The 21,625-nt window shown below is 34.9% G+C and overlaps 1 protein-coding gene across 4 annotated transcripts in view; it reads right to left on the bottom strand.

The window, feature by feature from the left end:
- Positions 1–1,211: 1,211 nt before the first annotated feature.
- ATP11B (ATPase phospholipid transporting 11B (putative)) overlaps positions 1,212–21,625 on the bottom strand; it is a 122,064-nt gene continuing 101,650 nt past the window's right edge. For 3 of the 4 annotated variants that reach the window (XM_079923276.1, XM_079923277.1, XM_079923279.1), the window contains 2 exons: positions 8,982–9,115; positions 1,212–4,803 (listed from right to left, as the gene is read on the bottom strand). In XM_079923276.1, the coding sequence (XP_079779402.1) occupies positions 4,722–4,803; positions 8,982–9,115 (216 nt within the window). In that variant the 3' untranslated portion in view covers positions 1,212–4,721. Of the gene's footprint in view, positions 4,804–8,981; positions 9,116–19,149; positions 20,179–21,625 lie in introns of those variants that run through there. The other variant, XM_079923278.1, reaches the window with a different exon arrangement.

Here is a 21,625-nt window from a genome sequence, read left to right as displayed (position 1 = left end):
TAAAATTTTACTTTCTTGCCCTAAATTTCCTATTCATTGAGAACATGATCCAGGGACTTCCCTGGTGGCGCAGTGGTTAAGAATCTGCCTGCCAACGCAGGGACCCGGGTTTCAGCCCTGGTCCGGGAAGATCCCACATGCTGCAGAGCAACTAAGCCCATGAGCCACAACTACTGAGCCTGCACTCTAGAGCCTGCGAGCCACAACTCTGAGCCCGCGTGCCACAACTACTGAAGCCTGTGTGCCTAGAGCCTGTGCTCCACAACAAAGAGAAGCCACCGCAATTAGAAGCCCGCGCACCGCAACGAAGAGTAGTCCCTGCTCGCCGCAACTAGAGAAAGCCTGTGCGCAGCAACGAAGACCCAACACAGCCAAAGATAAATTTATATATAAAAAAGGAACATGATTCATTATGTTGTACAATAAAAGTTAAAGACCGAAGTACCCTAAAGATAGTCCAAACCCTCAACTCCTTTTAAAATAAAAACAGATGCCAAGGTAAACTGACTTGTCCAGGATCATGTTCTTGTTTCATTTCAGAAATAAAAATACATATATTATATACATTGTCACCCTTTGCAAATACTAACACGCAAAAACAACAGCTTACCTTTTTAATAAACGTAGATGAAATAATTACGTGGCAACTGAAGAAGCATTAGAAACGATGACTGATCATTAGGTTAGAATATTTTAGAAATAAATGTTATATATATTTTTTAAATGTTATATTTTAAAGCACATTTTTAAAAACTTTAATTTTTTTGGCCGTGCCATGCAACATGTGGGATCTTAGTTCCCCGATCAGGGATTGAACCCTGAATTGGAAGCATGGAGTCTTAACCACTGGACCGCCAAGGAAGTCCCAGAAAGCACATATTTTCTATTAAACTAAGGCATTTCCAAATTTACACTGGCTGGTTTTTCATGAATGATACACTTTCTAGTTGAAGTGTGTTGGCCTTTACAGTTGGTGCATTTGACTCAGACAGCTTTTCAGGAACTGTACCGATAAGCTATAAAACTTGGGTAACAAAAGAATTTCTGGATTTTTGAAAACTGCAGTTAGTGAAAGGCATAATGGAATTTCTGTACTCTAATGGAGGGAAAATGTAGTAAAAATTTAGCTAAAAAAACCCAAAAAAACTTGGCAGTGCTGGTTGTGATGAGCAGAGAGAGGCTTAAAATGCATTCAAATAATGGAAAAAGACTTTTACTTACATAGGAAAATTTTTATTTGATAAATATAATTTCATAAACTTTAAAAAATTACTGAGAGCTGTACAATAGGTATACTACATTTACTGACAATGCAGATAATTTAGATATTAGACAGCCACAGTGTCTGAGGTCCAAGATTTTAAATTGAGTGTTGTGACAGTATTTCCAACTACTAATTATTCATAAAAATCTAAGTCACCATTATTACAAACATATCATTAGTTATGATCTATTTTTTGCAGGAATATCATTCAGGTTATCTCACATAAACAGCACTTTAATAATGTTCTATTTTTATGAAAATAGATGACTCATCAGGATAGAAATAAAAATGTCTCTAAAGGGGGACCAAAATTAATAAAACACGTTTTACATAACTCTTTGGTGTGTTAGTCTTATTAATGCCTGCTTGTATCATACTCCAAATTGATATTTACAGGAAAAACACAAACATGGATGATTTTCCCTTTCTCCCCAGTCCCCAATAACTTTTCAGAGCAGCATATGTTAAAAAGTTTTGGTATTAATTATAAATTTTTTAGTGGCCGTGACTCCTGCCTATCAGATAGGAGTCTGAAGCTTACCACAGGAGCCCAATTTCACAATCTTAACGCGGTAGAAACGACCCTGGTCTGAGTAAGGTATTCCCTAACTGGATGATTTGCCTCTGTTTAACCTCCTACTCAGGACAGTGCCAGAGTTTGGATCAGGTCTGGGAAGCCTTTGGACCTTAGGGAGATTAAGACCCAAGGAGGAGGCTAGTTAAGAGAAATTCAAACTAAATTCTCCCCTTTTTTCTTCTCAACCCCACAGAAAGGCTGGGTAGCTATAGTTCTCCTGGCCCACATTCTACTCCTTCTGGGGTGAGCCTAATGCTTGCTAAAGCTAAGGCAGGGTGCTGAGTCACCTAAAGCAGCTGACAGGCAATTTTGGAAACTGACTTGGTGCTTGCTGCTATCTTCAGGGCTACAGGCTTCAGGCTAGGCAAAAGCAAGCAAGTGAGGCAAATAGATTTGGGACCACTAACTAGCAGTAACACATGTAGCATCGTACCCTGGTTTTGGCAGATAAAAGTTAATTATCAACATCATACTTTCCAAAGAATTTTAAAGAAATATGCAAGGGAGAAAATTTCTGATTATGCAGTAATAGTTTTACAATATGAATATTTAGCACTAGAAAACTACCGCAAGTTTGTAGACAAGAGTTGCTTTCTTAAATAAACAGAAGAAAATCCCTTACAAGCTAATCTTCCTTTAAATGGAGTAGGTTTTGAACAACAGACTAGGAGAAGCATGTCAGCGGATGCTAGTAACTTTTTTCAGATATAAAATTCCTACATAACTTCAAATACTGAACGCAGAAAATTGCATCAATCACACCTTGAGCACCATATAGGCTAGCTGACCTCATGCCTTGCTGTAGTTGGTCAGAGACTGCTTGATGGCTTTGCAGTCCTTCCCTAGTGTTAGTAGTCAGTTAAACTGATGGCAAATAAACACTGTAAGGTAGATGTAATGCAGGGCTACTGAACGTCATTTTGTTATATGAACATTTTATAAGACAGTCTAAGAAAAAGCAAATTCTGTATTATTCTCCACTAATACTCTACTGAATATTTTCTGCAATATTTCCTCTTCTGGAACATGAGCTGGTAAGGGTACACACTGTACATTATCCCTTTACTGTATTTGCAGGATAACAGTATCTTCCTAAACTCAATCTAAGTTAAAGAAGGGCTATTTATGAAAATTAATATTTAGGCTGAAATTCATAACCTAATATCCTTACATTATTGAAAGAGACAAATGTTATATTAGCAAGAAAACAGTTTACCAGTGAACAAAGGTAAAGTCTTAATTCTACCATTCTTCCCCTACCAGCCCAATTCCAGAAGTCTTATATTCATGAAATGGGAAAGGGGTGGAGGGTTGTGCAATAAACCTACAGAAAGGAATTATCATATTCTCCAGGGAAAATTTTGGCAACACCTTACTTAACCATTTCCATACAATTTTGAATGTATATGTACACAATAATATGCTTAGAGATGAGTAACAGTTCTTTAATAATCATTTCCAAGTTTTAAAACATTACTTTTTATCAAAACAAATGACAACACTGGATCTACATGATAAACTCAGGATGAAAATCAAGTACTGAACTGCAGTGAGTTAACAGCAGTAATACATACCTGATTAATTATTTTTAGCATTTAAATTTACTGCAGCCATTACCCCATATAATTTAGCATTTTAGACTTTGCTTCATTTACATTCTATAGCCACACCTTATAATGGGACACTGGGCAGATTTCACTTCACTGTAGTAGTCTGCTGTAAGTTAGATAACGTATACTAACCTAAAAATAACAGGATTCTCATCTGAAATTCTTTATTCTAAAAGCTAGCTTACTGAAAAGCAAGAGCAATTCTGAGCTAGTTACAGAAAGAGGCTCTTCTCATTTTATTGATTTAATTATCCTAATATTTTGATTTGTATAATTAAAAGTATTTGCAATATTTAAATAGTTTTCAAACTGATTTTTTATTGATTATAGTTGAATTTACAACAGTGTCGTAAAATACTATACACAGAGCCTTCAGATAGACAAAAAAAGCAAATTTAAATATATTAACCAGATTAAAGCATGCGAAAGATCCAATGATAAACACATTAAATAATAATATGCTAATGGTGTCTAATTTACCCACTATAGGTTCTTTACATTGTCACAAAAATAGTAAACATCAATTTGAAATTTGGTGAATGGACTTGATTCCTGATTTATAGGTAAGATATGATATACCCTTTGCATGTATATGGTTAACTTAACTGGTTGTGTTACAGTACATTTAGAGAAGTTTTGGTACTGGTATATATTTACTACCCATACTGCAGCAAATAATGGTTGGAAATGCATTCTCCTAATTTGCTCTGTGAACTTAGAAAGCACTAATGAATGAACAAACATGGGTCACTGAGGGACCAAATTCCTTACTATTCACATTAACTTTTCCCATGAAAAGTTTCAAATATAACTCTAATAAAAAAATAGAGTTTTCAAGGCAAACTTCTCAGCATAATTTATAGAGGCAGATTTAAACAGAAGACTCAATAACCAAGCCATACTAAAAAATACAGTTAACTAGGAATTAGCTCCCTTTTCTACCTTGATGTTAAAATATTTAGTGGCCTTAGCAAAAGGCTGAAATGCCATTGGGAGTCCCATAAGCACACGGGGACAACCCAGATAAAGAGATGAAAAATGTCTCTTTATTCATAAATTTTAACATGTTCAGATTTAAATTAAGAGGGCAGCTGACAGGGGTGCATGGTAATGCTTTTTGTTTGTTTGCCATTATAACTCTGAGTGGGCATGAACTACTCCAGAGATTTCAGAAAGTAATTCCGCAGAGGTAGTGTGGCCATTACCAGGATGATCACACTGAATTTTAGGAAAGGAGTTGAAATGGCTCCCACAAAGTACTACTGCCCCTTTAACAAGTAGACGAGTCCATTGTGGAGAGAGTCAAGATGCTCCTGTCGTTGGTATAGAAAGGATCCGATGCACTCCATGATCTAAAGTAACAATAAGAGAAAAGTTTGGCTCACCAGGACCTATGTTTCAATTGAGACAAAATTTTACTCTAAAACTTAGGACCAAAATGCGATTTGAGTATTAAAATAAGCACTGATTGATGCATTTTAAATGCTAAAGATAAGTTCTTCTTACTAGCACTGAAGGACCAAACATTATATTATACAAAAACTTGGGAAAAATAATGCTCTAGTCATCATATAAAAATATTAGCCAAAATTCATTAGCATTAAAACAATTTCTATAGGTAGCAAAGCATGAGACACTCTTAAAATCTTAATTCAATAAGAAACAAGTTTGTTACTAAGAGGTATGCACATTTGGTTTTACTGAAAAGCAACTAGGGTGTATTTTGACATCACGAAAGCAAACAAACAAAAATCCCACTTACCAAAAGCTTTGGAATGAAACAGTAGTATGTTCATATTATATTATTATTTCTTTTCAGGTATAAATTCTATTCTAAAGGTTTTAGCATTAATTAGCTTGAACAAAGTAAATGTTTTAATTCAATAGGTATCAAAGACACCTTGAACGAAGTAAATGTTTTGACTCAATAGGTATCAAAGACAGCTAGAAGTCACTAGGGTTTTCACTTAACTGAGAACAAATGATCCTCTGTTGGTCTGGAAAATGTTAACTACTGTCTGTCTGAATGATAAGGCCATAAGCAATTCATTATATAATACTTTATTTGCAGCTGTACCAATTTCAGCTAAAATAACTTAAGACTAAAAATAGCCTGCCATGCTTAAAATGGCCTAACCTATTTCAAGGACAGTATTAGGATTACCAAGTTAAAGGTGGCCTTTCTTAGAAGACTAAAAGCACCTAATAAATACATTTTATGTAACTTTTTCCAGGGTTCCCACTTTCCTTAAATAGAGAAGTTAGAGAAAGAGATTAGCACTTAAAATGGCCCAAATTCACTTTTATAAAAAATCTGCTGTTTCCTAGAGACTAAAGTTTGTATGTAGTTCAATTATAAACCGATTAAGTGAGCACAGTCACAATGAAGACTGGAACCTAGAAACTTTACAAAGTTGGCAAAGAGGAAGACAAACAAGCAACAACAATACCAGTGGTTTACAGGTTCTCTAATTTTACTAGTTTCCAGAAAACTTAAACAGTATCTACCTTCGTTTAAGAAGGGCTTGCTCACTACGGTCTCTCTAGCACCTAGAACTGTGCTATAGTAGGTACTCAGTATTTGTAAAATAAATGAATGGAGTAAGACTATGAACATTTCTTAGAGTAAGTATTTATGCAAGAAAAAGTATGCTCAGACACACATGACAAAACATAACTATAAACAATACTCCCAAACTGCCAATATTTTAGTTTTTCCTCTTTCCCAACCATTGCTTACATAGAAGAATCTTATTAGGTAAGGTTTCCTTCATTTTTGATCTTTTCAAAGCACACATGTGCATTCATATTGTTAAATATCATATTTGACAGAACATTAAACACCTGAACTACATATTAACTATTAACTCCTTTCTACTTAAAAGACAGTTTTGATTAGGATAAAGTAACTGTTGGTAAATTTCACACAGAAAAGCATTTATTGCTGAAGTACAGCCCTTTAGAGTACAACATGGCATATCCTTTATGTAGCACCATGATGCTATCTTTGAAACAGAGTTTGCAATATGGCATATTCCTTTGACAACATCAATTAGTAAAATGTAAGTAGAATTTTTGTGCCTGGATGGTAAAACTTTATTAGTAAAGAAATCTGTCATATGAAAGCACTAATTGTATTTCTCAGGAGATGACCATTACCTCTTATGTTTAATTAATGTTAATGGAACAAATATCCAAAGGATTCTACATCTTGTAAACAGAGGTATCAGTCTTGCCCTACCTTTTAAATTAGACATGAGAGAAATGTAGAATAGACGCTATTCCAAAAGCAAAACAGAATGCCAAATATATTTCGCTAAAACAATTACAAGTAAAAAACAAAAACAAATGACTTTTCAAAGTTTAAATATAATGTTAATGGATCCATGGCAATATTCATATAGCCCTTAGAAAAGCACCAAGTGGTTTTGAATATTGTATAATTTTATCCACTAAAAAAAAAATAGAACAAATCTCAAAAGACTTTTTAGATTATTCATTTGAAGAAAACAGGGAGATAATGACAGTAGTAACCAACAGCATAACCTGAGATGCTGGACAAAATTGGAAAGGTATTTATAGTCTGTCAAATAAGATATTCATTACTGTTAAACATTTTATTAGAGAAAAAAAAACTCTTAAAAAAGAAAAAAGTGAGATACAATTTTAAGGGGAAAGAAGTACAGATGAGAAGAGACACCTTCAACAGAACATGCAGAAATAAATCCCATAATTCCTTGGGCAGGTTCAAAAGGGATAATGCAGCATAAAAATGGTTATGTAAAGAATAATGGGGTGCATCACCTAAATAGTTGATATCCAGAAAATGGGAATATATATAAAGCAGAAAAATATTCTGGGATCATTTAAAATTAATTCTAGTCTTTTTTTAGTAGTTAGTGAAGACGTATATTGTCATTAAAGAGAATTTTGTGTTGAAAAAGATGTTCTAAAAATTCTATACAAGTTCTACAGTAGTCTCTTAGTCTAATTCCCACCTTAGTTCTGTGCAGTAAAGCTGTCTTATATTATACATTAGGTCTTTCTGGAACTTCCTTTGGGACACTTGTTGGCCTGGGTACATGACAGAACTACTTTCTTATAATGCATTTCATAATACAGTTGTGTAAGTCATAACATACAAGTCCCAATAAATTTAGGTGCTCATAGTAATTCTTACATGTGGAAAAAAATGCCTACAAAATAATATCACAGCATTATGGAAATATTTTTGATCACATTATAATCAACAAATGGGGTCTGAAACCACAGACATTATGTTATTAACATAAGAATGCTCTTTATAAATGCAACTGTACCATAAAGAAATGGCCACAACTAAAGGCAAAGTGGGAACTAACAAGTTCACCAGTAAAAGTTACCTGAATTCTATGATACAAGAATGATGTCATACTCATTATTTTTAAAACATAAAGTCAACCAAATATTAAAAATTCTTATCAACAGATAAGAGTAGTGTCTCCTCTGCCCTTTATTCCCTGCTCCTGGGGTCTTTCCAACCTTTTCCCAGGCGTGGCACATGTAGAAAGTGATACTATTCATGTGGCACGCTGTGGACAATGGAAATGACCATCCATTCTTGCCCATCCGTAACCCTTCATGAACACGAGTGCACTGCTGCTCTGACTTTGAGACTTTGTTATCATTCACCTAAAGAATACCAAAGTGTGAAAAAAATTATTTCTATTCCTTAATATTCCCTAAATAATAACATGTCTCTTGGGGAAATGTATAAAGAATTGAATCAATTTCACTTTTAAATAATTTAAGTGGTATATACCAAAAAATGGTATTTTTGTTATGATCCAAAAGAGCAAATCTAATTCAAGAAACACATTTAGGAGAAGACAAAAACACTAAAATTCTTCTAAACCGTAATTTAAAGAGCCTGTTCTAACCTATAGACTTTTAATTAGACCATAAATACCGAGTAAAAACTTAAAAATCACAACTTATTTTAAAACCTCATTATACACATAAAAAGGTGTAGGAGAGCAGAATTTCAGCCTTTTATGTTTATAAATACCTCAAAGTCTCAAATGAGTGACTAGACAATATACATGAAGAATAAGAAAGGCAAAATCTTTTGACTTTACTATTATGTGTAGCTTATTTTGTAAATACAAAAAGCAAACATACAAGCAAAACAAATACAGGAAATAAAACAATTTAGGTATAATCAAAAAAATAAAGTTATAAAAATAAAACGAGTACCAGATACACACTCCTATTCACCACATTTGAGAAAGACTGTAAAGCAAGATATTTTGTTCATTACATGAAAAGTCTCTTCAAAGGTGCTTTCTGTTCCTTTGTTAGTGAAAGAAACCCCTACACCCTAAAGCCACAAAGTGAAATACCATCAAAGAGTGCTAATAAACAGCACACTTCCTGCTTCAGTTGGTAAAACCAGGGGCTGATTTATTAGGTATCTAGAGATGCAGGTTCATCCTGTTCCAGTTTATAGGATACTCATCTGCAGCAAAGGCTACTTAGAGAAATTTCACACCTGCTGACATGGGACGGACTACATCTTCCTATTACTCGTTCCAGCATTCTTCCAACAGATGCGCACGCTGTTTCTCCTTCTGAGAAACAGCACATGGAGTCCAAGCACTTGATACTTGAATTTGTTTCAGTAAGCTGAAGGAGTTGAAGGAGAAAAATATTAGTTATTTATAGATTTGAAATTCCAAAAAGCATTAAAAAAACTGCAACAAGCACTTTAAAACCAAAAGTAATATATACATGTTTTCTATAATATGGAAATGTATGGAAGGCTTTAATTAAGAGTAATCATACAAAAATATTTAAAAGGCACTGTGTCCTAAATTAGAGGCTGAGTAAAATCATTATATAAAACAAGTACCTGGATACTATATAAATCTGCAAAGATTTTGCATTTTAATATCTTAATATATTATGATTAAAATGATTTATTTACATCAACCACTCAGAGACTTAATGAATTCTCATTCTTCTTTGAGCTTTTGTTTAGGTGAAATGCTCCTGCAACTTCAATTAAAAATATCTAGTAACTGAGAAAAGTAGAGTTTAAATTATTTTGAAGACTGGGAAATAACCAGGCAGGACCAAATCCCAATCTTCAACAATAACAACAACAATAGTAGCAACCTTATGTAGTGCCAGGTTCTAAACACCATATAGATATATATATGCACATCATAAATAATTCTTGAAAAAAGCATCATCTGCCTTAAATTGCTAAGCAACTATTAAGTGCTAATGCCCATAATAAGTTCATCTTGCTTTTTAAAAATTAACTGATGATACATTATTAAAATAAAGAAGTAACTAAGTAGTACTATTTAGATTTAAAACTGAATTAATTTCTGTAAGCTTGCAAGGTTTATATTGATTGAGGGATAAAAAAACCTGGCAAGAAAAACTTAAAAGCCACAGTACTAATAATTTCAATCCTGTTAAAATAAGGGGTAAAAAATGGTATGACCACATAGCCCAATGACTCCCAACCCTGGTTTTGACAGTCAAGGGTACACCTAAATTTCTCAAGGGTTATCATTTTGAACTTATTTTCACTCATTTTCCTTTACATATATAACATATTGCATAACAAATCTTTCAAAAGCATAGAGGAAGGAAAACAACAAAAATAGATTCATTAGAGTGCTGCAATTCACAAAGGTTGGGAATCACCAAGTGTCGAGTGTAGGCATGGCAACAGGGGACACTTGTGGAGACACTCACAATGGACAGAGGACACAAACATGATGAAACGTAAATAACCTGGCATTCCGAACCTAAGCAACTGGTGAGGTCCTGCAAAATCCCTGCTCAGAATAATGCGCCAAATACCAAGCAGTGCGAGACAACTTGGTTCCTGTTAGGCAATGAACTGATTGCATCAATGTCCTAGGATCTGCTAAGCACTGAGAAATAGCCAAATTTTACTTATTCCTTCATTATAATACCCTTGGGTTTAGGACTGTTTACGATACTATTTCTTAAACTGTGTATTATGAGATATTTACAGACATTGCACGAAAAAAAGTTCTGTGGCCAATTAAGTTTGAGAAACACTAGTTCAAGGAATGTCTAAACAGACTTGGTGAGTAAAGGACTGTCAGTAAGTCAGGTTGTGCGGTCAGTCTCCAGGGAGAGAGCTAGACATGGTGCAATTCTCAAATTTGTTTTTTTCAGTAAACTCCCCTTCCTCCCCTCCCCAAATGGAACATTAATCAACACCAGGAGGAACATTAATATTCAGTGGAAGATTTTAGGAAATGCTGGTTTAGGTAACAGGATTTCACCAGTTTCCCAGTTTCCTCCTCGGGTCACTGGGCTCCAGCTTCCTCCATCTCAAAGCCAACCTCTGTAGGAAGCAGGACTTTAGAGCTCCCACATGCTCAAGGATAAAGTACTACACCTCAAAGAGGCCTGTAGGGCCCTTTATAACCTGATATCAGGCTGCCTTTGCTGCTCTACTTCTAAATGCTCCTGTACAGTCTCTACACAGCCAACCAGGCAGTGCTCCCTGCCTGTGGGTGTCAGGGCCTGTCACCAATTGGGGGGCAGACTGCTGACCCCTAACACCAAGTTCAGTTTAAATACCATCATCTCTATGAAACCTCCTCCACCTCTCCAACTATCAGTACTACCTCTTTCTCTCTAGATTCTACTCCAATTCTTGTTTGAATCATTTAAACGACAGAAGCACTGAACTTCAACTTATACTTCACTGAGCAAGGCACTGTGCTGGTTCCTAAAGGGGACAGCAACCCTGCCTTCAATCTGTTGAGTAAAGGATAAAGAAAAGGGTGGGAGATAAGCCAGAACAAGTAATAATGGCAGTTATATTAATGGAATGCTTACGTGCCAGTTAGTATATAAGATGCTTCTCATGGATTATCTCATTTATAACCACCTTTTTGGACAGGCACCAGGCTCATACACATTTTACAGATGAGGAAACAGAGAAGTTAAAAATATGTTCATGCTCACCCAGCTGGGGCTTGAGTCTTGGTTTGATTCCAGGGCCCAAACCTCTTTACCATGCTGTTATACTGCCTTCTTATAATTATGGTATGAAGCAGAGTACAATATTGAAAAAGAGAAAGGAAAGCTCAAACCCAGCTGTTGTTGTTGGTATTACTGGGAGAGCATGAGAGATTTGATGAAAAAGATGGCATATGAAGACTGGATGGGATTTCAATAGCTGGAGATGGGAGAGTAACAGCATTCCAGGCTAAGCAGAGAGAATGAGTAACTGCGTGGGCAGAGAAGTATGATGTGCATTTAGTGCATGTTTAGCCTAAGTGTAGAGAGAGTAGTTGTTACTCCTACCCCCTTGCAAAAAGACCAGTGTGACTCTAAGTGTGATCTATGGATCACTGTTGGTCTGAAAACACTGTTACTAGCTCATGAGAGACAAGTGCGTCTGGCCCGTGAGAGTAAGAGATTAGACAATTTTATGGCAATTTGACAGAATACTTTTGTAACTGTTGAATCTAATTTAAAAAATGGGGCTTATTTTATATATCTTTCAAATTTCATTTCCTAGTAATTCATTTTTATTGTATTTTACAAAAGTATTGGTCCGTGATGAACTGGAAATGAACAACAACAAAACAAACAAGAAAACAAACTGGTCATTCACAACATTTATCTGGGGAGCACTGAACTAGACCAGAAACTTGAAAGAGCAAGGGGTTTGGTTCTTCTTAGCTTAACAACATGTGCTTTACTACTGCTGGTGCTCAACCAACTGACAGGGATTCACTAAAGATAACATCCATAAGGTCAGCAGCATTTGAGTGTCCACATACATGCAGAACACTGCTTAGGTTTGGATCTGCTTTGCATTCATCACCTTTTACTTTAAACCTAAGGACAAGTATTAAACTAAGGGCAACTCAACACAGAGAGTAAACATCTTAATATGTCAAAAATATTATACGGGCTTCCCTGGTGGCGCAGTGGTTGGGAGTCCGCCTGCCGATGCCGGGGACATGGGTTTGTGCCCCGGTCCGGGAGGAGCCCACATGCTGCGGAGCAGCTAGGCCCGTGAGCCATGGCCGCTGAGCCTGCGCGTCCGGAGCCTGTGCTCCGCAGCGGGAGAGGCTGCGGCGATGAGAGGCCCGCGTACCGCAAAAAAAAAAAAAAAAAAAAAAAAAAGAAATGACTTTTTCAGATCACCTTCTGAACTAAGCAAAATATATTTCCTTTTTATTCCCTAAGGAGAAAGAAAAAACCCAACTGTTTTGAAAATGCTGGTTAACTGTGTTACTGTAAAGCTATCTATAGAAAACACTATAGTGTTCTCTAGCAAACCTCCAAGCTCCATCATTTTCCATATATACATATTTGATCTCATATCATAGCTTCCAGCATAACCGGGGGTGGAGCATTTAGATCTCATTTCATTCAAAGTAAGGAGAGGGAGTCATTACCTTTTTAAAAAAGAGACTATTAATAAATACTAGAAAAGAAAACAAGTAACAGGAGTGAGACCCTACCTGGTGGCACTAAACAGTAACTTTTAACTTAACAGAAATTTTGATTTATTGGTAAGACTCACTCTCCACCACATTTACGTCCCAGAAACAACCACATAACTTAGAGCTAAAAGGGCTGTCAAGCAAAACAACTATGGAGATCCAACATGGGTATGTATGGCTAATAAAAATTTTCATCTTTATAGAACTTTCCTTTTGAAATAAATTCTGGCTCACTGCTCTTATTTCCATTATTTTCACATCAATGATGGTAAACATTTAGAAGTTTCTCCTGTTACTTCTATAAAAATCTTCCTTAAATTTTCTAAGTGTTGGAAAACTGTCATACGTTTCTAAGTTTTTTAGTCACGCCTATGACATTTTACCCTATCAAATCAAATAAAGTTCTTTAAGTTTAGATAGAAATTATTTAACTATTGACCACATTTGTTCTTTTGCCTGTAAAATTGTTTTATATACTTCATAATCAAAGAACACCTTGTTTAGCCTTAAAGGAGATATTTGGAAAGAAGCCTTAAACTATAATTATGGAGGGAAGAAAAGGCATTTAAGGAAATGATTTTCTTTTAAATGTGAGATCAAAAGTCATCAAATGTTACCAATTTCCATATTTGGCTAAGAATAATAAAACCCCTACAACAAGTTAATAGCTTCAAGTTCTTATTCAGAATTGGAAGAGGTACCTGTTTAATGATGGTATTTAAATACCTGCTTCGCTTACTCAAGGCCTCTTTCTCCAAAACATGCTGTAAGCTCACATTTACTCCTCTGGACTCCCTTCCCTTTCTTTTTCACCAAGTAAAATAAACAATTTTGAAAGCCAATTATAAGTATAAATAAAATACCTCTATACTGACTTTTAGGGATCTCCAGAATGAAGGAGATTTCCATATGTGTTGCCTTAATTTAAGTGTGAAAATAAGCATACAATATGAATTCTATTTATTAGGTAAGCTTGTTCTTTTTTTTTTGTGGTACGCAGGCCTCTCACTGCTGTGGCCCCTCCCGCTGCGGAGCACAGGCTCTGGACGTGCAGGCTCAGCGGCCATGGCTCACGAGCCCAGCCGCTCCGTGGCATGTGGGATCTTCCCGGACTGGGGCACAAACCCGTGTCCCCTGCATCGGCAGGCAGACTCTCAACCACTGCGCCACCAGGGAAGCCCAGGTAAGCTTATTTTAATAAACTTGGCTTATTCCTTGTTTCAAAAAGACTGAGGCCCCTTTATTTTAATGATGTGATTGCCAAATAACAGTATCTGACTAGGAATTTGTAGTTTAGGTGAACAAGAGTATGAATTATCTGTGAAAAATGATAAAATCTCCGATTTTAATTTAATGGAGAGGGTAAATCAGAATAGCAACAATTAACTAATCAGCACAGCTGATGTTAAGAAATCAGTTTTCTAAGTATCAATCATTCACAGCATATCTCATTACCATTTGGTAGAAATAATATCAATACTAATATTTTTCTTCATTTTGACCTCCAGATGAAAAAGCTATTCAATAAGTCAGGACAGATTTGAAAATAACATTAGTTTTGTAAACTGTCACACTTATCAGATATGCATCTAGGTCCTGCCTTACTATTATTAGTCTTTTAAATGTTCGATTGTATTTGTTTACAAAATTTTACTCATTCAGAAAAGTGTAGCTTTTAGTGGCCAATAACTAAATACAGGCCATTAAGGTTTTCTGTTCCTTTTGTAGTTCACTGCTTTGTTAAGTGAAGCAATAGCTGTATGTATCTTTGTCACACAAGAAGAGGAAGGTGACTTGTAGTTGGTTGAAACTGCTTAAAATGTTTTTTGTTGTTGGTGGTGGCAGGTTTCAGGTCTGGGGCTTAAGCGTCCTGGTTCACAATGAGAAAGGTCAGTAGCCGTAGCATCCTGCTGATATCTCTATGGTAGCTAGGTGCAAGCTGGAAAGAGGGCATCCAGAGTAGGGCCAGGAATCCAGAGACAAAAATGTGACAGAACAGTGAAGGCCTAAGAGGCAGGGTGACATAGAGGGAGATGACTAGGAGAGTCTAGCCCATGGCAACATTTAGGGCTCAGCATAATTCTGCCAGATTTGGCAAGGCTGACCAAATTTTGATTAGAGAAACAACTGCCGTTTCAAGACAGAAAATATAGGAGAGAGAGATTATTTAATACTTACTTTTTAAAAAGTGATTTTTATCTCAAAATATATGCCCAAGACAGAAATATATGAGACGAGAAATACTCAAGATATATTTCATTCAACTAATTAAAATTCAGTGATAAGCAGAAAAAAACTGCAGATCAGGGTAAGCACCTCCAGCAATTTTACTAAAATCATATCGATGGTTTGAGGGCTTTTCTACTTTCTTGTTTATAGGAAGAGAGACCATATGTCACAGGATGATAAAAGAATTCACTTATCATTCCTTTGTAAAAGTAACCATAACAAGGCCCCTATTATTGAACAGGGGTATTCTAAGAACCCAATTCTCAACTGTTCTATACATTTTAATAGACATATTAAAGTAAAGCAGCACCATATCCATGTCTTTTGAAATATCCACTTGAGCTTGAATCTTTGGGGAACTTTTATCGCAGAGGACATAATTTCACAGTATTAGCACAGTCAGTTCCCAAATGGATTATGTGCTCTGGGAATTAACCAGGACATCTTATAAATCCCAGCTAGCTTCCCCTCTTTAATCAATGAGTTCTTCAGCTGAGTTTTCCTTGTAACCAATGAGGGCATGTTCTAAAAACTAAAAATCTTTCTATATTTATCAAAGCAAAATACAAGATAAATATATTATGAAGGTAATCATATGGAATATCCCAAAACAAAATAAAAATTCAGAATTGTTTTGAATTTCTTTTCAACTAATAATAATAATGACTGGGAGTTGATTAATCTTCAACATTTTCCATTTTCAGCAATTCACTAAAGGAATCTAATTTTTAACATATGTCTTCCAGAATAATTCACATTTTTTCAAATTATTGTACCTGTTCCACTGTCTGATTTATAATCTTCAAGTAGCTTTGTTTTAAAGTTTCACCATTTATGAGGGTTATCTCAGATAAGACAACAGCACCTTCTTGACCAGTAATTAGAATGTACAAAGTGGCAAACAGCCCAAGTAAAAATATAATTACTAGTGGTAAGAATTTTTATCTTCCATGGTTACTACCAATTAAAATATTTTGCATATCCCAATTAGGTCTAGAAGTGGTTGTTAGGGTTTAATTCTCAAGAGGGAGTGAATCAAGTCCTCATTAATTCATACATTTTTATTACAAAGATGTAATTATGAAAGTTTATGAAAAGTAAGAACTGAGAGTTTGGTGAATACCAGTCAACAGAAAATTATTCAGTACCAAGTCTAAGCACTCACTCATTTGACCATTCAACTCAAGAGGTAGACTTAGATAAGTAATTCAGTGTCTAACTATGTTAACATGTATAAAATGACACATAACTACAAGTGGGAAAAGTGATTTGGGAAATAACAGAAATAGCATGACATATTTTCAAAAGAAGTGAAAAGGAATAAATTCTTGAGTATAAGACAATAGGTTAGAATTTGAAGTAAAGTAAGATTTAACACTATAAATCCAAAGGAAGATTAATGAAATATTCAGATACAGACATATAAAAAATGTAAAGATCATAAAAAAGGAAAACAGGTAAACAAAAACAATATATGAGAAATGGTGAAGGAATTAGTAAAGTAAAAACTGAAATGTCAGGCCAGTTCTCCCATAGCATGCCCCAAGCTTGAGAACTTAGCAGATATGTCCCCAGGAAGGTCCAGCGCAGTACTACCTAGTGCACGTAAGAACTGTCCTGCTGGCTGCAAGCCTCAGCTAGCAGGTGCCTACTGTCCTCCCCTCTGTGCTTGCTTTCAGCAAATTCATATGCTGAGCTGACTGAACCCTTATCTTCTTCCATCTGGAAGGACAGAAAAGCAACAAGTCTCATATTACAGAACAATACTCTCACTGTATATAAGTTTAGAATCAAAATAGCAAGTTGGGGTCCACAATCTGTGAGGCACAAATGAAAGTTCACACAACACCACATTCATTTACTGTCACAAAAGAGAGCAAATAGTAGCTTCTTAAGGAGCATACAACAGAGCATACAAAAAAAAGCCATGATTTTCTGGTGCACAAAGTTAAATTAAAACCAGGTTTCCATGAATAAAATTAAATTTCTTCTATTAAACAAATTCCTTGCCACTAAGAGTTAGGGTTCTTATTGCAAAGGTATGTCCCATTTCGCATCTCTGATGCTCCCTCTCAGAAGACTTCTCTACTTTAACTGGACTTCAGCAGAGTGGAAGGGTCAATCATATGGCCTTTCAAATGTTAGACATAAGAGTAGGGGGGAGCTTGACTTGTAGTAAACAAAATTAATTTAATCCTTAATTTGAAATATATTTTTTAAGTGAGTGTTAACTTATATAAATTTCTACTCTTCTGCTTTTCCTATTTTTTTTTTTTGGCTGTGTCTTGTGGGATCTTAGTTCCCCAACCAGGGATTGAACCCAGGCCCTCGGCAGTGAAAGCGCAAAGTCCTAACCACTGGCCCACCAGGGAATTCCCTCTATATTTTAAGTATTAGAAACCTTCTAAGGAGTATGTGCCCAGAGCCAAGCTAATTTTAACCTTTCTTAAATTATAAAAAAATGTCCTCAATAAATAAAAAACAATTTTCCCCCTCATTTCTATGTGTTTTCTCAGTCTTAGGACTAATCAATAATTATTTCTATAAAAAATGCTATAGTAAATTTCTTACATACATAAAAAATAAAGTAGTAGAATTCCTTGGTTTCAAGAGTACAGTAAGTTTATGTAAAGGTAGATTATTATTATAGTTTTGCCTATAACATAAAGGAGTGTAAAATACTCAAAATGAGTTTTCTTTTATTCAAAAGAAAATTATTGATAGTTTTGTGTTAATGGTCCTTAAGAAGTACTAACCTGATTAAAGATTTGAAAGCTCTTAAAGATATTCGATATATGCACAATCTTCCTCTCTGTCACAACAGTAAACAATTAAGCTACCATGGATCACACCCAGGAATATCGTTCAACGTAGTTCAAAAACAAGATGTATTCAAAATCCACAGCATGCATCAACAGACAGATGTTTGTGGACACTTGTTCTTCATGAAGCTATGAGCAAATGCCCATCCAGTGATCATTCACCACTCATGTAAGCAATTGTTATTTCTGCCTGGCCTTTGGTTGAGCACAGTATTTCTTTTTGTTTTTCTCTGATGCTGATAGTAAGCATATAGACCACAGTATGTAAAATAGTCATTTGATAGGTGAAGAACCTAGAGGCTCAGAAAGGTGAACTAATTTCATTAGGATATACAGGGTGCAGGGCCAAGGGCATGCTGTGCTAGCATTCAGGCCCACCATCTCCCCAACAGGGCTCTTCTCCCTTTGTTACACCACCTGATTGGACAGTGCTTACGGGAAACACTACCTGACTCATGTACCCTGCTCTCATTGTGTTCCTTCATAGATGAATGTTAAGCTTACTACTTTATTACACTATTAAGGAGAGTGGGATCTCTTTAATTTATGATCTCCGTGTATCATTCTTTTTTAGTCTATCATTGCTCAAAAAATGTTGCTTGATTTGAGCCACCATGATATGAGAAAATATGATTTAATAAAAACATTAAGATTATTCACAATGTAAAACTTAATCCTCACAGAAGTGCTTGCCGGAGTGTTCTTTTAAATAATGAGCTCTCCTATTGCCTTGGAGCTAAATAATTAGATGTTTGAAAATGTGATAAATACACACTGTTTTCAGAAGGCACATATAGATAAAATGTGATGCACATATTTGGCTCAACCAAAGGTGAAGGCAAATCTTCCAAGCTTGTTTTGATTTTAGTTCTTGTTTTATACATGAAATTTAGTTGACTACCACTTAACCACCCATTTGTATACTCATTTACAATTATTATACCTTTGTAATTCAAAGTAGAATATTTCAAAAATCCTGATGCTAATAGGAATAATAAAATCGAAAGGTTTGGTAAAATTTTCAAACAGCTCAAAATTATGAACTCATAGGACTACATAAGAAGTTATTTAAGCAGTGCTCTGTCAAAGTCATTTGTTTGATCAAGTGAACATAGATGGATTAGAAACCTTGAGAATAAAAAAGAATTAAAAAAAAATATGACTAAAAATCCAGGGTGAGAAGTTGAAGGGTGCCAAAACAAAACAATCAGTTATATTACTTTTCCTTTTCAAACCAGACTGGAGTTAAAATTAATATATAGCTTTGGTATCTTAATATGAAAAGTTCTAGGATTTAAACTTTCATTCTCTTCCATCAAGACATCTTCGGATTACTGATTATTTTTTGTGGAAACTGACAGAATGGATCTGTCTGTGTAGATAAAGGTATACATATGAGATACAAAATGTATTGTTAAAATCTTACCTATTGTTTAAGCAAAAAAAAAAAAGGAAAAAAAATTAGGACACACTTTTGCATTATTTTAAAATAATTTGTAGTCAATAAACCTGCTTGAAATCTAGAGTGATTTTTTTTCAGGGCTGAATTATTTATACCAATAAAATAATTAAAAAGTAAAAGAAAAAAGTATTTGTTCAATTTATAGATGCACTAAACAGCAGCAAGGATATGAAATGTTTCAGCAGCCATTACAGTGTACAAAGACAAATATACACATGTATTTGCAACACAGATTAAGGCAAGATAAAAAATGGGCAATTCTCACTTCCAAGTAACTGAAACTTAAAACTTTCAATTTCTGTAGCTTAAATTACTCAACATGCAGGAGCATTCTTACGTACCAGTACGACAAGCAGAAGCATTAGAATTGTGCTAGAAAAGGTAGTTAAGGTATAAAATATATAATAAGGTACAGATCTCTGTCCTGTTATACTGAATTTTTGTCTCAAAGAAATGGATGTATTTTTTAGGTTTTAACATGCATATTGATAAAGGTCAAATTAGAGACAGAGCTGTGCTAACAAAAATGCCCCACTCTTAATTCATGCCTCTGCCCATCTTTTGAATATTTTTAAATTGACCTTTAGCATGCAGAAGAGTTAATGAGGTTCTACTCCTCCTACTCTACCTAAGTTTGCTCAGCTGATTCCTTGCCCTCGACAATGGCTGCAGTGCGATGAACTCGTCACTGAAAGCGACTGTGTTGGAGTACATCTATAAGTGGACAGAAAAGGGATGGGACATACAACAAGTCAGTGAGCTGTATTTATCACCTAAGAGACAGACACAGGACAAGCTTTGTAAAGACATTTGTCCCTACAAGAATAGGATATATCATACATGGTACACATTTGTAGGGCCATTGGCTTTGCTATCAAAAGAATTTATTCTTAATACCACATTGTTATTCTGCAGAAAAACAAAGCTCAAAATAAATGCTGACAACTCTTCTTTTGATACGATTTTTCTTGCTACTTTTGGTAAGCAATGAAGTAAGTAGCTGATAACTTTCTAACAACTTTCTCAACATTTGAAATCAGAGTTGAAAGTACAAGGCTGAAATAATAAAGATTACTGACTATAGCGAAAGAATAATGTCACACACGGGATATGAATGACCATATACTGTCTCGACAAAAACAAAAAAATCCCCAGTAGGCTAGAAAATCCCTGAGTGGAAGTAGAGATTTCCTCTTTAGATTATTTTTATTTCCATGTTTATTTTTTATTGACGTATAGTTGATTTACAATGTTGGGCCAATCTCTGCTGTACAGCAAAGTGACTCAATTTTAAAAATATATATCACATTCTTTTTCTCTTTAGATTAGATCACAGTTGAACATCCAGTCAAATCATTTAAAAGGAATTTAGTAGCGTAGAAAGGGAGATTATACTGGCTTTCATACATAGAAAAATGATTGATTTTTAAAATCAACTCCATTTTTAATCAATTTAGCCTATGGTAAAATAACTAAAATATATATAAAGTACTTTTAACTTTTTCTTGTCTAAGGGTCCGCCTTAAAGTATCAAATATTTCCTGTGTAATCCTTTAAAAAGAGTTCTACAAAAATGGTAATAAGGACTAATATTATCACCTTTTATTATCATTAAGAAATCTCTAAGATATAATGCTCTGCCTAAAGAAAATTTCTAAGGATAAATGTAAATAAATCATTATTTACTTTTATAAAGAGTAAGTTTTTAAGTGATGTCATTAATATATTTTGGTGAAATATAACTTTATATAGCCAAGAGGGCAAGACAAATATGTTCTCCATAAAGGTCTAGAAAAAGTATAATAGACAATGTATTAAAAGTAGTATTCTATTATCATGAATATCTCTGAAGATTAGAAAAAAGGCAAACCTTTCTGACATATATTTAAGTAATATATTGCAAGGTGGAAAAGTCTGCCCATACTGATATAAATATATGCATAGGCAGACACAGTAATCAGATTATGCAAAGTTTTTCAGCCCCATCTGAAGATCAGTATCAGAGCAACATCCTCATCTTTCTTATAGTTATGTTCTTACTGAGGACTTACTACATACAGACCCAGGGTTAGGCACTTTATATTAATGATCTCTAACCAGCAAGTAAGGTAGTTATTATTCTGATTCTACAGAGGAAGAAACTGAGGCTTAGGGAAGTGAC

This window comes from Stenella coeruleoalba (genome assembly GCF_951394435.1).
Source record: "Stenella coeruleoalba genome assembly, chromosome: 5".
Classification (NCBI taxonomy): Eukaryota; Metazoa; Chordata; class Mammalia; order Artiodactyla; family Delphinidae; genus Stenella; species Stenella coeruleoalba.
The sequence above is the reverse complement of the archived record's forward strand: the minus strand, read 5'-3'. Positions and strand labels throughout refer to the sequence as shown.